The sequence below is a fragment of the Podarcis tiliguerta genome, assembly GCF_965153285.1.
Source record: "Podarcis tiliguerta genome assembly, chromosome: 8".
Classification (NCBI taxonomy): Eukaryota; Metazoa; Chordata; class Lepidosauria; order Squamata; family Lacertidae; genus Podarcis; species Podarcis tiliguerta.
Window position 1 is genome coordinate 28,410,995 of NC_139541.1, and position 13,203 is coordinate 28,424,197.

The window sequence follows — 13,203 nt, forward strand, 5'->3', positions numbered from 1 at the left end:
TATTATTATTATTTTTCTCCTTCCCTTCCCCGTACTGTTTGCAAAGATTTCCTGGGGGACCTTTGCAAAGATGAGGACAGAGACGTGAAAGAAGGCAGGAAGAGGAGAGAGGGGGGGCGGGAGGGGGGGAGAGCTCCTAAAGTGGATCCCCTCTGCAGCCAGAAAGAGGATTGCAAGCCGGAAACCTTGGATATATGCTTGCAGGAGCCTGAAAAAGCACCCAGCAAGGAAGGCTGGTAAGTCAGGGAAGCAGCAATGCTATAGAGGGGGGCGTGAATCCCGGAGGGGCGCATGAATGCTGTGGGCCCCAGAGAGAGAAGCGATTGGAGGGGCGCTGCTGTTTCTTTCCTTTCCTTTTTAATGCTGGGTCCTGGGTGGAGTGTTTTGTTGTGGGGCAGGGGAGGGTTGCACGTGCAACCCAGCTCCTACTTATGCGTATTCGGATGCAAGTACCACCGACTCCGGCGGAACTTCTTCCCAAAGTCAATGTCTCTCCCCCCCCCCCCCCGTCAAAAAACCCTTCCTTTACGTTGGTGGACTCACGAATCCTAAGTCCCGGGACCCCTGATCAAAGCAGCAGGGTCAAGTTTCAAAGGGGCTTGCACCCCCTAAAAAGGACTTTGCACCTCTGTTGCTGGACTCCTGCGGTTGACCTATGCTGCTTATTATCATTATTATTAATAATATTAATAATAATAATAATAATAATACTTCCAGAGATTTTGGCATGCGGAACACAGTCCTCCAGCCTAGAAAAATACTTTGCCCCTTCTGTGCTCGCTCGCTCTCTCCCCCCCCCCCGAATCCCCCGCCCTGGTGCTGCCACTGAATGGTGGGGGGGGGGGGAGTTTAGAGGCGCCTGGCGGTGGTTGAAAGGGAAGGGAGCAGGAAGCACCCCTGATAGCAGAGCTGGGCAGACCTTCTCCCTTCCTCTCCCGCTGGCCTCCCTTGACAGATCTGCTGTCAAGGCCTGGATGACCGGAGGGCGGCCGCGTTTCAGGAGGGGTGGGCAGGCGGGAGAGGCTGCCTGGAAGAACTCTGGCTCACCCCTTCCCAGCCAACAACCCCCCCCCCCCGCCTGCCAGCCACCCCCATCCGCATGCCTTCCACGCACTTCCCAGACTTTACTTTGCTGGAGGAATTCTCCTCCGAGCTGGAGAGGAAGGAAGATGATGGATTTCTTATTTCTCCCTTTTGGAGAAGAAGAGAGAAGGATCTCTAAGCCACGGGGTTTTTGTTTAAGGGGGATTCTTTCGAGGGAGTTGTCTGAGAAGGGGAGGGATTGGGACCCTGGAGCAACATAGGGAGGAGAGGTCAAGAAATGGGAGCTTTCCAGGAATCCCCCCTGGGGATCTTTGGAAGGGATCTGGACTTTGGGTGGGTGGTCTTTGAAGCTCACGAGATGGGCTTTCTCTCCAAGTTAATTGATCCAGGTGGGATAAGGGGATGCCTTGGAGAGGTTTAGACGGGGGCTGAGAGGGCGTTTAGGATATTGGGGGGGGCGGTATCCCCATCTTTGTCCCATTGGCCTAGATCTGAGATTCCCTCCAGACCTCAGGGCTTTGCAATAGGAGCGGGATCGGAGAGCCCAACCGAGGTGAGACCCCCAAACTCCTGTCGGGTGATGGGACGAGAAGTCTCAGGTATTTTTCCTGCTCCCAAAAAGAGGTCTGTCGGGGGGGGGGCAGGGGGTCCTGCCAATGCTGTCCTGGGGGTTCCCTCTGGTTGTGGAGGTGGGTGGAAACCTAGGAGATGCAGCCCGAGCACAGTGTGTGCGTGGAAAGGTGAGTCTCACCTGTGGGACGGGACGAGGAGCCGCTCTTCCTCTCCTCCTCGGCCACTCCTGGGGCTTCAGGCTCCGGGCAGGGACTTCCATGGGATACCCAAAAGGTGGCTTTCAGAACTCTCACGCGTGGTGGCTGGGGCGAAGTGGGAGGGGGGGGAGAGGAAAGAAGGACGGCCCACCAGTTGGGTTGGGGAAGAGGCATGCTCCTCCCCTGCTTTCCTTGGGCAGCTTGGCATCTGAGACAACCCCCTGCCCGCTCTGTTGCAGACCGGGCACCCTCGAGATCACTCGCTCTAAGCTGATGGGCGCCGTCGAGGCTGCGGATTGAATTGAGCGGGGAGGGGACGGGTTGGAGGAGGAGGAGGAGGAGGGATCCTCCCCCCGTCCCTCCTTGTCCCCTCCCCCCTCCTCCCGGCTGCCATCTGGGGAGGGGGAATCCCCTCTCCTCCTGCCTCCCCCCCTCCCCACTCCAGAGCGCTCTTCTTTCGCGCGTGGCCCTTGCTGCGTTGCTGGGCGGCTGCCGCGCGAGGCGCAAAGAGTTAAGGCGGCAGCGGCAGCTTCGGCGGCAACGGTGATGGGCGCCCCCCTCTCCCTCCCTCTCCCTCTCCCTCTCCCCGGCGACTAGTTGGAGTCACGCTGCGATCATCTCTTTTTCCCTTCAAGCTTTGCCTGTTGCCTCCGCCGAAGCCGAAGAAGCCGCCGCTCCCTCCGAGCGCCGCTCGCCGAGCCGTCGGAGCGCCGGGCTGGAGAACTGCAAGGCTGCGCGCGGCGCTTCCAAGAGCCGGCCGGCCGCTCCAGCAGGAACCCCGGAGGGCGCTTGATGCCGTGAGCTCCCCGAAGAAGACCGGAGGAGGAGGAGGAGAAGGAGGCGCCGCCGCCGCTGCCGTCGGGCCGGGCTGGGGGTGGCTCCCCTCGGAAGGACTCCCCCAGAGGGCGCCTCCACAGGGCTGGCCCCAGTCCTTGCGCTCCTTGCTGCGGGGCGATCTGTCAAAGTCCCCCCTCCTTCGCTCCTTCGCTCCTTCCCTCCCTCCTTCCCGCGAGCAGCAGGGCTGTCCTTTGCGCTCCCTTCTCCGGCTGCTGCTCCTGCCTCCGCCTCCTCTTTCTCCTCCTCCTCCTCCTCCTCCTCCTCTTGCACATCGTGCATGCCCAGCAGCGGCAGCAGAGGCGGCAGCAACAACAACAAAAAGCTCGCAGCGGCAGCGGCAGCCCAGCCTGGAGCGGCTCTCTCCACCGACCAGGATCGAGGGAGGCTGAAGCAACTCTGTTCGCCCCCAGCCCCCAGCCGGCCACCTCCTCCGCCACCTCCTCGCCGCCGCCGCCGCCTCCTCCGGGCGCTGCCAGCGGACGCTGCCTTGCAACATGCCGAGGAGGAAACAGCAAGCGCCCCGGCGCGCAGCAGGTACGAGCCAGGCGCTCCCCCCACATCCTCTCTTCCCAGAATCTGCCACTCCAGGTTAGATTCCGCCCTGCACCCCGCTCCTCTCTTGACCGCTGGTTAGCCAGCCTCTCTTTCGCTCCTTCTCTCTCCCACGATTTAGGAAGCAGGGTGGGGTTGTGGGGGGTTGGTTGGTGGGAATAGCCACCCTCTCAGCGCCTTACTTTTGATTTTATTGGGGCTGAGACCCTTGGATTCCGGAGCTTTGGGGCACTTTCCTGAACTGTGCATCATCTGGGTGACTTGTACAAAGAGGGCCGTTGGGGTCCTCTTTGGCTTCCCCACCGCCTTCCTGGTTCCCTCTTCCAGCTTTTCACCCCAAATGTTATTTATTTATGGTTTCTTGTGCCAGAGGAGGTGGTTTGGCAGGCGGCACAGAGAGACGCTTAGGACCATGTGGATAAAATTCCTTCACCCAACTTTCTTTCTTTGCCTTTGGGGGTGACACCGAGAGAGGGGGGCATCACCACCAGACACCCTCTTCTTTCAGAATGGGCACTTCCTTTGACACCCTCCACGCTATTGATTTCTAATTTATAAGACTAACAGGAAACCAGAGCAAAGGAAAAAAAGGGGGGAAACGGTTCTGGATATTGTTAGATGGTTGTCAAGAATCTTTTTTTACATTCCTTTTTACACTTGCCAGAGTTTGTTTTTTAGGATATCCATATACTTTTCCCTTTTAACTTTTTTTTTTTTAAAAAAAGAAACTGGTCCACTTTATTTACCATCAGCAGTGCTAGCTCTTGTTAAATTTGCAAACCGGATATTTTTGTGTGTGGAAAGGCCAGGTTTGCAAAACAAATACTTCTTCCTTCCTCCATGCCTTCCTTTTAAAAACAAAACACCAAACCCCTTACCTTTTATTTTTGCAGCCCTTTTTAAGGCAAGGGGTGGGTGGAGATCTGGGTCTGGAGCAGAGTTTCCTTGGCCTGTTGCCATCCTTGATTTGATGGCTGATTGATTGCCTGTCATCCAGTTGCCTTTGATCTATTCATTCCCAATAAACCTCAATAAATCACTTGCCATGGTAACGCCAGACTCTGTATGACATCACGCACGTGGCCTGTCAGCTCTGCCAGTGCAACTTTCAGGGTTTCTGGTTTGCTTTAGTTGGGGTGGCATGGACGGAGAGAGTTGATTAGGAGAGATCTTCTTGCCCTGAAAGATCCCCTCCTTGCAGAATACTGAAGGGGAGAGGATCAGTATTCCGTGGATATTGAAGTGTGGGAGATGAAGTTCTTGTAATCTTTAGAAAGCAGACATATGCAAGGTATTGTGAAGTGCCTTTTGATTTTGAAGTGGTTGTTGTACTATGCTTAATCAGGGAGTTTATCATTTCTTGTGGCAATGAGAAGGAAGGTATACTTCTCAACAGCATCTTCTCAGAAATGGCTTGGTCTACAAGATAACCAGGCAGGCAGGCAGGCTGGCAGGCTGGCTGGCTCTCATGGGCGACAAGTTTGATTTTTCTTGAAATGAATCATCATGCATGGCATACATGCATCTTAACTTCATTCCTACATATCCATTTCCCCCAGAGCATGCCTCACCGATCGCCTTCCTTTCTTGAAGTTGTGATAGGAAGAAACTCTTTGTTTCCTCCTTGCAACACTTTAGCACTTTGCTCAGGAGCTGGGAAGTTAAGGAAAAGTTTCTGTTTGTAACAAACACGATGACGTAGGCGCCTATCCCGTCTTTTGCCTTTCAGATGAATGTGAAGAAATGCTTGAAAGGTGAATTCAGAAGTTTCCCTTAACAATGATTAATTTCACTGGAAAGGAAATATCTTCCAGGAGGTTCAGGCCTGTTCCTCAGGGCTAAACCAAGTTTTGAACTTGCAGTGTTCAGGAAAGGAAAGTCTCCAGACCTCTGCTGGAATTGGGGCTGGGCTGTGCTTTCTGCTGAACCTTTATATTTTGAGGCATGCTTTCTTCTTTATATATACGCAGTTCTCACAAACAACTTACGATGTGTGCTGCACTGAGCAAAAGTGAAATCTCTCCTAGCTAACAACAGTGTAGATTTTGAATAAAGCTGAGCACCTTTGGCTGAAGCATTTAAATCACTTAAAAAAAATAAAATAAAAAGGAAAACTAATATAGCAGCATTTTTTTAATGAAAAGAAAGAAAAGAGCTTTGCAATGTAAAGTAGCAGGTTATTTAAGAAATATTCATTAACAAAAAAAAGGGAGTTCGGGACTAATAGGAGATGGAAGAATGGATTTGCTCTATCAAAATGACCCGTCAAAACGACTTTGTTTCATATTTGATTTAATTGTCTCTCTCCTGACAGGCACATTTATCAATAGCTTAATGGTCAATCAGAAGTTGGCAGAGTGAATGCTTTCATTCTTTCTCATACACTTGCCTTGCCTTTACTTTATCAAAATGCCTTTGGCTAATGGATATAGGGAGTGGGGGTAGAGAATGAATGAGATCTGCTTATTTAAGGCAAGTGGAACAAAACTATGCTGTTGGTATAGGAAAAAATAGCCGAGGAGCTTATTATTATTATTATTTTTAAAAACCATTTGATGCAGCAGAAAGTTTTTTTTTTAAAAAAATGTTTTCTTTTCTTTTTTATTTAACAGCTGCAACTTGTAAGGTCCGTGACTGCTTTTGTGGTATACTCAGAGCGATGACAAATTTATTGCTTTGTACTGATAGAGCAAAGAGGAGAAAAAATGGGGGGGGGGGTAAAGGGAGAGTATGTGTGTTGGAGAGAGGAGACATACACATTACATATCCCTTGATTCGTCACTCAGGAAATCCACTCTCCAGCAACCTTGAGAATAGGGAAAAAAAAAAAATCCCCCTCCAAACTGAAAGGTCCGCTCAGCCATAAAAAAAGAAAAGTTGTTTTGCCAGCTTCATTAGTGTTCACCTAATTAGCTGTAAACCTGATGGATTCCTGACAGCTTTAATGATTGGAGATGACAAGCTCCACGCAGTGTCATCCAGCGGAATTAGGTTTGGAGCTAGTTTGATGTAATCAAGTTGATATTACACAGTCCTGGTTGCCTTTAGTTGTGCATTAACTCAATTTTCTGCTGCAGGTGACAAATGGGCTTTGGTACCTGGATAATCATGTCATAGGAATTAGGGCCCTCGTAATGGTCTGGAGTTGAATAACAACAACAAAGGACTCTCTGCAGCGTAGAGAGAGCTTGCAGCAGGTATTGCAGACAGGTGCGCAAATCCTTCATGTCTAGCCCAAGTGTGAACACCACAAGGGAGAAGAGTAAAGCTGTCTTGAAGAATCAGAGAAATCTGTAAAAATGATGGTGTCTGTTTGTTTACTTTAGGACTTGGGTTGAGTAGGGTGGATGAGAGTAGAGGGGATGGAGGCGCTGAACAGGGTTTCTAAGAGGTACCAAAAGGTTTTATTTGGATAGCATTCTCCCCCCCCCCCCGAGTTTTCATCATTTAAGTTGGAAAATGGTGTGTGCTGAGAAGGGGAACAGCATTTATTGCTGATTAGGAAAGTGTGGAGATTCTGCATTTAACAGAGGCCATTCTAGTTCATGCAAGCCATAATTATCTCACTTGGAATTACAAGCTTCCACATATTGCTTTAAAAAAATAAAATCTCCCTCTTTCAACGATTGAGAAAAGATTATTGCTGTTTCCTTTTCAGGTGGGGTTGGACATGATGGCTGGGAATTGTAAAGGTCCCCTAGAACCGCTTTCAGAGTGCCATTATAAAACACATCGAACTCAGTGGGGCTTGTTTCTGAGTAGGCATGTATAGGGCTGTGTGGCTAAAGATGCAGCTCACCTTGGTGTTGTTATTATGGTGGAATTAGAGATTTCTCGCTTTGCACCCTGAGGATGTTGCCACCCCACCTTCAAACAAAAAGGCAGAGCAAATCTGATCTGAGGCCTGGAAAAATTACAGCAAAGGCTTCAGGTGTGATCCAGAATATTTAACACCAATGGGAATTATGTAATGGATTTCAGTGCTATGTGGATTCCACCATCAGCTCTGCAAAATATGCTTTATTTTCCACAACTGTACATGTAGTTCTATTAAAATCCTTAAATTGACTTCTGCTCCTGAAAAGGACTTAAGTCAGCAGGAAAACGTACAAATAGAAATAGATGGATTTTATTTTACTTCCCTCCCATGGAAACCTCTTTGGCTATCAGAGATCACAGTGAAATTTGCAAGTTCTTATAGCCTTGGTGGCGGTAGGAGATAATCTGCCATACAGGCTGAATTATAATGCTTAGGTCTTCAGGTGAAATCCAGAATTTGGGAATATGAGTTCAGGAAGTTGAGTTTAACCCTTGAAAAAAGTTTGTACACCACAAGTAGTGTGTGTGTGTGTGTGTGTAGAACTGCATGCTGTGATAAAGTAAACTCTCTTCCTGAGTCCCTCCAGCTCAGCCTCTGGGACTTTCCTTTGCTTACAAACCTGCCACATATTTCTCTGTGGGGCACAGAGTCTTCTTAGCTGACAAAATGATTAGTTATGGTTAAGGTTGTCCTTTGCAGCCCCTTACCCCTCAAAATAAAATTTAAAAGTGTGGGAAACAATGAGCAAAAGGAGGTGAGGGAGAGAGTGGAGCGTAAACGTTTGAAAAGGGAAGGAAGTCCTGATTCCACTGAATGGCTTGTTGGGAAAGGGAATTTTCTAGAATCAGCTGCCACTGCTCCCATTAGCTTGACAGCTGTCAATTAGCCCTTCAGTAGTCTCCTGGGCCACAGTTTATTGCGTGCAGTTGATGTTGTCATTTTGTTCTCCGTTTTGCCTTGAGCACTATGATGAGCTGGAGTGAAATAGTCAATAACTGATGTATCAGCAGTTATTTCTTAAATTGGCTCACAAGTCTGCATTTCCCCCCTTTTTTATAGTAAAGATTGTTTTGTAAAGTGATTAGAATGAATTGTGACTGCTACAGGGTTATGGGAAACGCGGTCTAGCTTGGGGGGGTGTTAGAAGGATTATTTTTGGTGCCTTTTTTTTTTTTTTTGGTCTAGGCTGTTTTCAGGATCAGTGTGAATGTGAATGCATTAAAGGAAAGAGAGGGGAAGAGAGCGCACGACCGAGAGCATCTTCAGAGGAAAGTGCAAAGGAAATTGTGAAGGGTACAAGCTGCACACTTAGATGCATGCATATGGAACAGTGAAAGTGCGAATAAAAATAAATTTATTTGCCATTGAGAGGGGGGGGGGAGAGAGGGAGAGAGTCTGCCCTGTAGCTTTTTACATAAACCTTGCAAGCATCGCCTCAAAACTGTGCAGCAATCCATATTTTAACCCGTTGTGTTGGCCAGTCTGAAGACAATCCTAGCTACAGCGATTCCACTTGCAAATTCTTAATATTAGACCCATTGTCTTTCAAAACAAAATAACAAGCAAACCAAAATGCCTCAGCGTTATTCAGGAAAGTAGGTGTATGTTTGCGCTCTAACAGTGGGCTATAAAGCAACAGACTTAAACCTTACATTATTTACAAAACCATTTAGTATCACGTTCAGGACCACCCACTTCCAGGTATTCAAGGCTTTGAATTCTTTCCATTATTCTGTTGCACCCCAAATTGGGGTTTTCTCTGTTGAAGGATTAGAGTTTTCCTTTTTTAAAAAAGAAAGAAAAAAAAAGAAAAACCCTGAAAGGTGAATACAATATATTGTATTTAATAACAATGATATGGACTGGTACATCCAGACAGATAATATGCAGTTGTAATTAGACTGAATAGACAGGCATTCATTTTTAAATTTTTTGACACATGCATAAAATAGTCATATAATAAGATAAGATGACAATTTTATGTTAGGTTGATAAAGTGTCCCGATACATGCATTTAAATGTCTGTAAGCCCTTTTTTATCCAGACAGATTAATTCTAGTTTTTCAGCATTTGCAGAGTCATTAAATTAATTTCCAGAATCCCACTAAACAAGTGAATTTTTGTGTGTTTCACTTACATACAGGGGTGGAGACTGGAATCATTGTGGTTAGGCTTTTTTGTTTGAGTATTTCTGCATTGAAAACAAAGTAAAAAAAGAAAGAAAGAAAGGAAGGAAGGAAGGAAGGAAGGAAGGAAGGAAGGAAGGAAGGAAGGAAGGAAGGAAGGAGAGATATTCTCCACAAATAGAAGACTTAACCCCCCCCCTTATATAAGATTATTTTGAAGGACAGCATAGAATTTATTGCCAGTAAAGTTGCTATCTAAAAAGGAAAGGAATATTTATATATATGTATGCAAGGATGTGTTTAGCTACCCATAATTTTGCCCACAAAAGATGCTTTAAGTTCATTGGAGATGGGAAGAATTCATCAGCCGTGTAGAGTCGTATGTCCTTAAGGGGGGGGGGGGAGCAGAGACTTCATCAAAGGGATCCTGAACGCTCGCCAGCATTATACACCATCTCATTAGCTTCGTTACAAGGGGAGGGGTGGCTTTACCCAAATAATGAACTTGAAGAATAATTTATTATTTCATATTGCGAGGTTACATTCCAATTAATCAGAGTTCTTTTCCCTTCGCTTACAAGAAAGTCTTTAGAATACAGGTGAGTTCTCCACTGCAGCAATTCTGGCAGATTCTACCATAGGGAGGAAGCTCCTTTCCTCATTCCAGAATGCCACCAACACACTTCTTCATTTTAAACCAGCCAGTGAAAATACAACTGAACTTGACCGTTCTTGCAATAATACTAAGGTTGTGGTGGTGGTTGTCATTTAAAAAGTTATTTGCTGTAAGGGCCTAATTTGTGTGTGTGTGTGTTTTGCTGATCCATGCTGGCCCTCAAATAAAAGCTTCTTTTTTTAACAAGCTTATAGCACAAATCAAGAGGTCAAAAGGGCGGCTGCATAATCCTGCTCCGAAGAGATGTAACATAATGTACGAAGTGATGGCCAAATTCTGGCCCAGCACCACACATTTCTGGTGTTCGTTTTTCTTTCGATATGCATTTCCATCATTAAGATGGGCCCTCTCTCTCTCTCTCTCTCTCTCTCTCTCTCGGTTTTCTGTGTTCTTTGTAGGATGCAGGTTGCATGAAACAGGCCATTTTTTAATGAACAATTTAATGTAAATGGGTTCTGAATTTAAATTAATATTAATGAAGCTTTGAGTGAATTTATTTTGCATACACAAAGAGTTGTAACTCTTTCACCCAAACACTCTTGTCTGGATCTGCTAACACATTTGATGGGCAGGCTGGTTAGCTTTTAATTTTGTATGTGTTTGTGTATTATTGTGGGGGTTTTTAAATCGATTATACCACTTTGGTCTTGCTCTTAGCACAGCATCAAGCAGAGCATCCTCTTGGTTTAAACACACACACATACACCTGTGCTCATCTTTGCAGTTTACATTTTTTAGTAACTCTTGTCTTTCTCTTCCTCTTCCTACAATTTAGACTTTAGTCATGCATTGATGCCTTGGGAAATTGATTCGAACATTAGTTAGCAGAGTCGAGATGTTTTCTTCTTACCTCTAATGCATTATGTATCTCGGAATGATGGGATGTTCTATAATTAATTCTGTTAGATGTAATTGCTATAATCACTTTGATGCTACACATAATAAGAGTAATATGGTAAGCATATGAAAAAATATAAACACCTTATTGTAACGCTTTTGAGTCAAGGGCTTAACATACATACACAACTATACACAAACCAACCACATTGGTCCTTATTTTGCTTTGCGCTTTATTTTTCCTTTCTTAGGCAAAGGTGACCTTTTAATTTTACATTTCCTTCCCTCCGACAAGGGAATTCTTGAAAACATGAAAAAGTTTTTCCGCGGTGGCCAGAGCCCACTTTTACGTGAATATTATCACTCAGTTCAAAAGATCAGCCAACTCAACTGTTCCTTGGCAGCATATAAGACACAACAATATTAGCATATATCTCCTGAATGAAGAGGCAAAACGGTACATGCTGTTGTAACCCAGTTGTAAACGATGCGGAAATTGTATCACATGCGCCTTCTCTTGTAATGAGGAATTCTGGGAAACATGAGAGATGAGAACTGGATATATAACTAGAGAGAGAGAGAGGGAGAGGAAGAGAGAGAGGGAAAAAATGATTGCATCATTTCCAAAAGGGGGAAAAAACAGAGACAGAATATGTTTCTCCATCCCTTATTTTTAACTTCCTTTCTCTCTCTCTCTCTTTAATGAATAGTGGTGAATTATGCCTTTGAAAAATAGTTGTACATAAGCAGGAAGTGGAAACAAAGATGGCTAATAGGGCAGGGTGTGCAGAAAGATCCTAGTTTCTGAAAGAAAGATGTTTAATAAGACCATCTCTCTTAATGAGCTGCACACTATGCTTAATGCTGCAAAGGTCACTTGATTTTACGATCCGCCCTCAACTGCGACTTTGTAGGTTTCATCCTCAATTTATATTTTACTGCCTTGTGTTTTCTGAGAGGTTAAGTGTGCAAAGAGTGCCTCTGATAGGAGGTGCAGAGGAAATTAGACCCAAATTTGCGTCTGTGTGTATGGCAAGAGATTTTTTTTTTTTAAAAAAAGGACTCTCCTTCCTCGCCTTTCCATTTTTCAATATTGCAAAACGAGTCCTTTTGTTGGCAGAGGGAGGACAGAGCGGAGATTTTAACTTCTGTAAGCTGAACAAACAAAACCCAAACCACCCTCTTAGTGAATTGTTGTCAGTCGAGAGCAGAACGGAACAGGGGAGAGTCTTCTCCTCCTTTTTTCTGAAGTATCTCTGGGACTGGGCTCTGCGCCTGCAAGCCCCTTTCCTGCTAGGTCAACCTCTGTTGCTGGAGGGCCAGATCTCAGCGGGGGTCTCCCGAACACGCCTGAGAGTGGCAGCCATCAGTCACCCATCTGTGACATGGAGTCTGTTTTTGATGGCAGGGATAATAAAAAGGCCCTGGGAACTGCAGAGGCCCTTGTAATCAGGGCCAGCACTGACATCCTTCTCAACTTTTGACAGCTTCTTCCTTTTCTCTTTTCACCGCCAAGACTGTCTCAACTGGATTTTTTCCCCTTCTCTCTCTCTCTCTCTCTCGTTTCATGTACTTGATCAGTCTCAGATGCTGGGATTTTTTTTATTTTTTATTTCCAGGAGGGAGGGTTTGTGTGTTTCTTTTTGGGGTTGTGGGCTGGGCAGGTGTGAGGGGGAAGCCTACAAATATATATATATATATATATATATATATATATGACTGTGGGCCTGTTGCTAATTAATGTTCCTCCATAAGATTCTGTCGGAGTTGAGTAATGTTTTTGATCTTTATGCCTGATAACTGCATACTTAATGAGATTTCAAAGCTGTGAGTGCAGCTCCCTACAATTATTGACAGATGCCTCTTCTTTGCCATTGGGTTCAGCTTCATAAATCCTCTTGCAGTAATGAGGTTCAGAAGTGCCACCCTGCCAGTGAGCTAATGAAAGGGGGGAGGGGAGGGGGGAGGGACGAAGGGGGAGGGATGGGGGGGGGGAGAAACTCTCGCGTCTGCCTGACACATTTTTTCCCCTTTAAAATTTACTATGCCGGTGTCAAGCTGTGGGACAATTACTTCAAACATGCTAATTTTTATCTTGCTTTTTTGTGTGTGTGCCAGGCAAAGCTCGTGGCCTCTGTTTCATCCCTCCCTTTCTCTCTCTCTCGTGCCCTCTAATAATAAATGAAAATTGCATATAACATTTTTTTTTTTTTTAAGAATGGATCTTAACTGTTGAGGGCTTTGATTGATATGTGTTCTCCTCTCTCGCTTTCCCTCAGTTGTTGTTTTTGGGAGGGGTGGGGGGGAAGCTTGCAGTCAATCAGAGCATTTTTTGGGGGGGGGCTTTTTTAAAAAAGAGGAAAAAATCTGAAGGGCACAGGGAGGATGAAATAAAAATAAAACAAAGCAGGAGGGAGGGAAGGAAGCAGAGGAGGGGACGGGATGGGAAAAGGAACCCAACTCCTTGGGCCTCCTGTCAGTTTCCCCCTAACCGAACAACTTGAAACATCGTAGATTTCATTTTAGAGTTCAGAAAACGAA

General features: G+C 46.0%; 1 protein-coding gene across 1 annotated transcript in view; it reads left to right on the forward strand.

Moving 5' to 3' along the window:
• The first annotated feature begins 3,090 nt into the window (after positions 1-3,090).
• TSHZ3 (teashirt zinc finger homeobox 3) overlaps positions 3,091-13,203 on the forward strand; it is a 113,391-nt gene continuing 103,278 nt past the window's right edge. Inside the window, exon 1 of the mRNA XM_083451843.1 lies at positions 3,091-3,185. Coding sequence (XP_083307969.1) covers positions 3,146-3,185 — 40 coding nt within the window. The 5' untranslated portion in view covers positions 3,091-3,145. The remainder of the gene's footprint in view (positions 3,186-13,203) is intronic.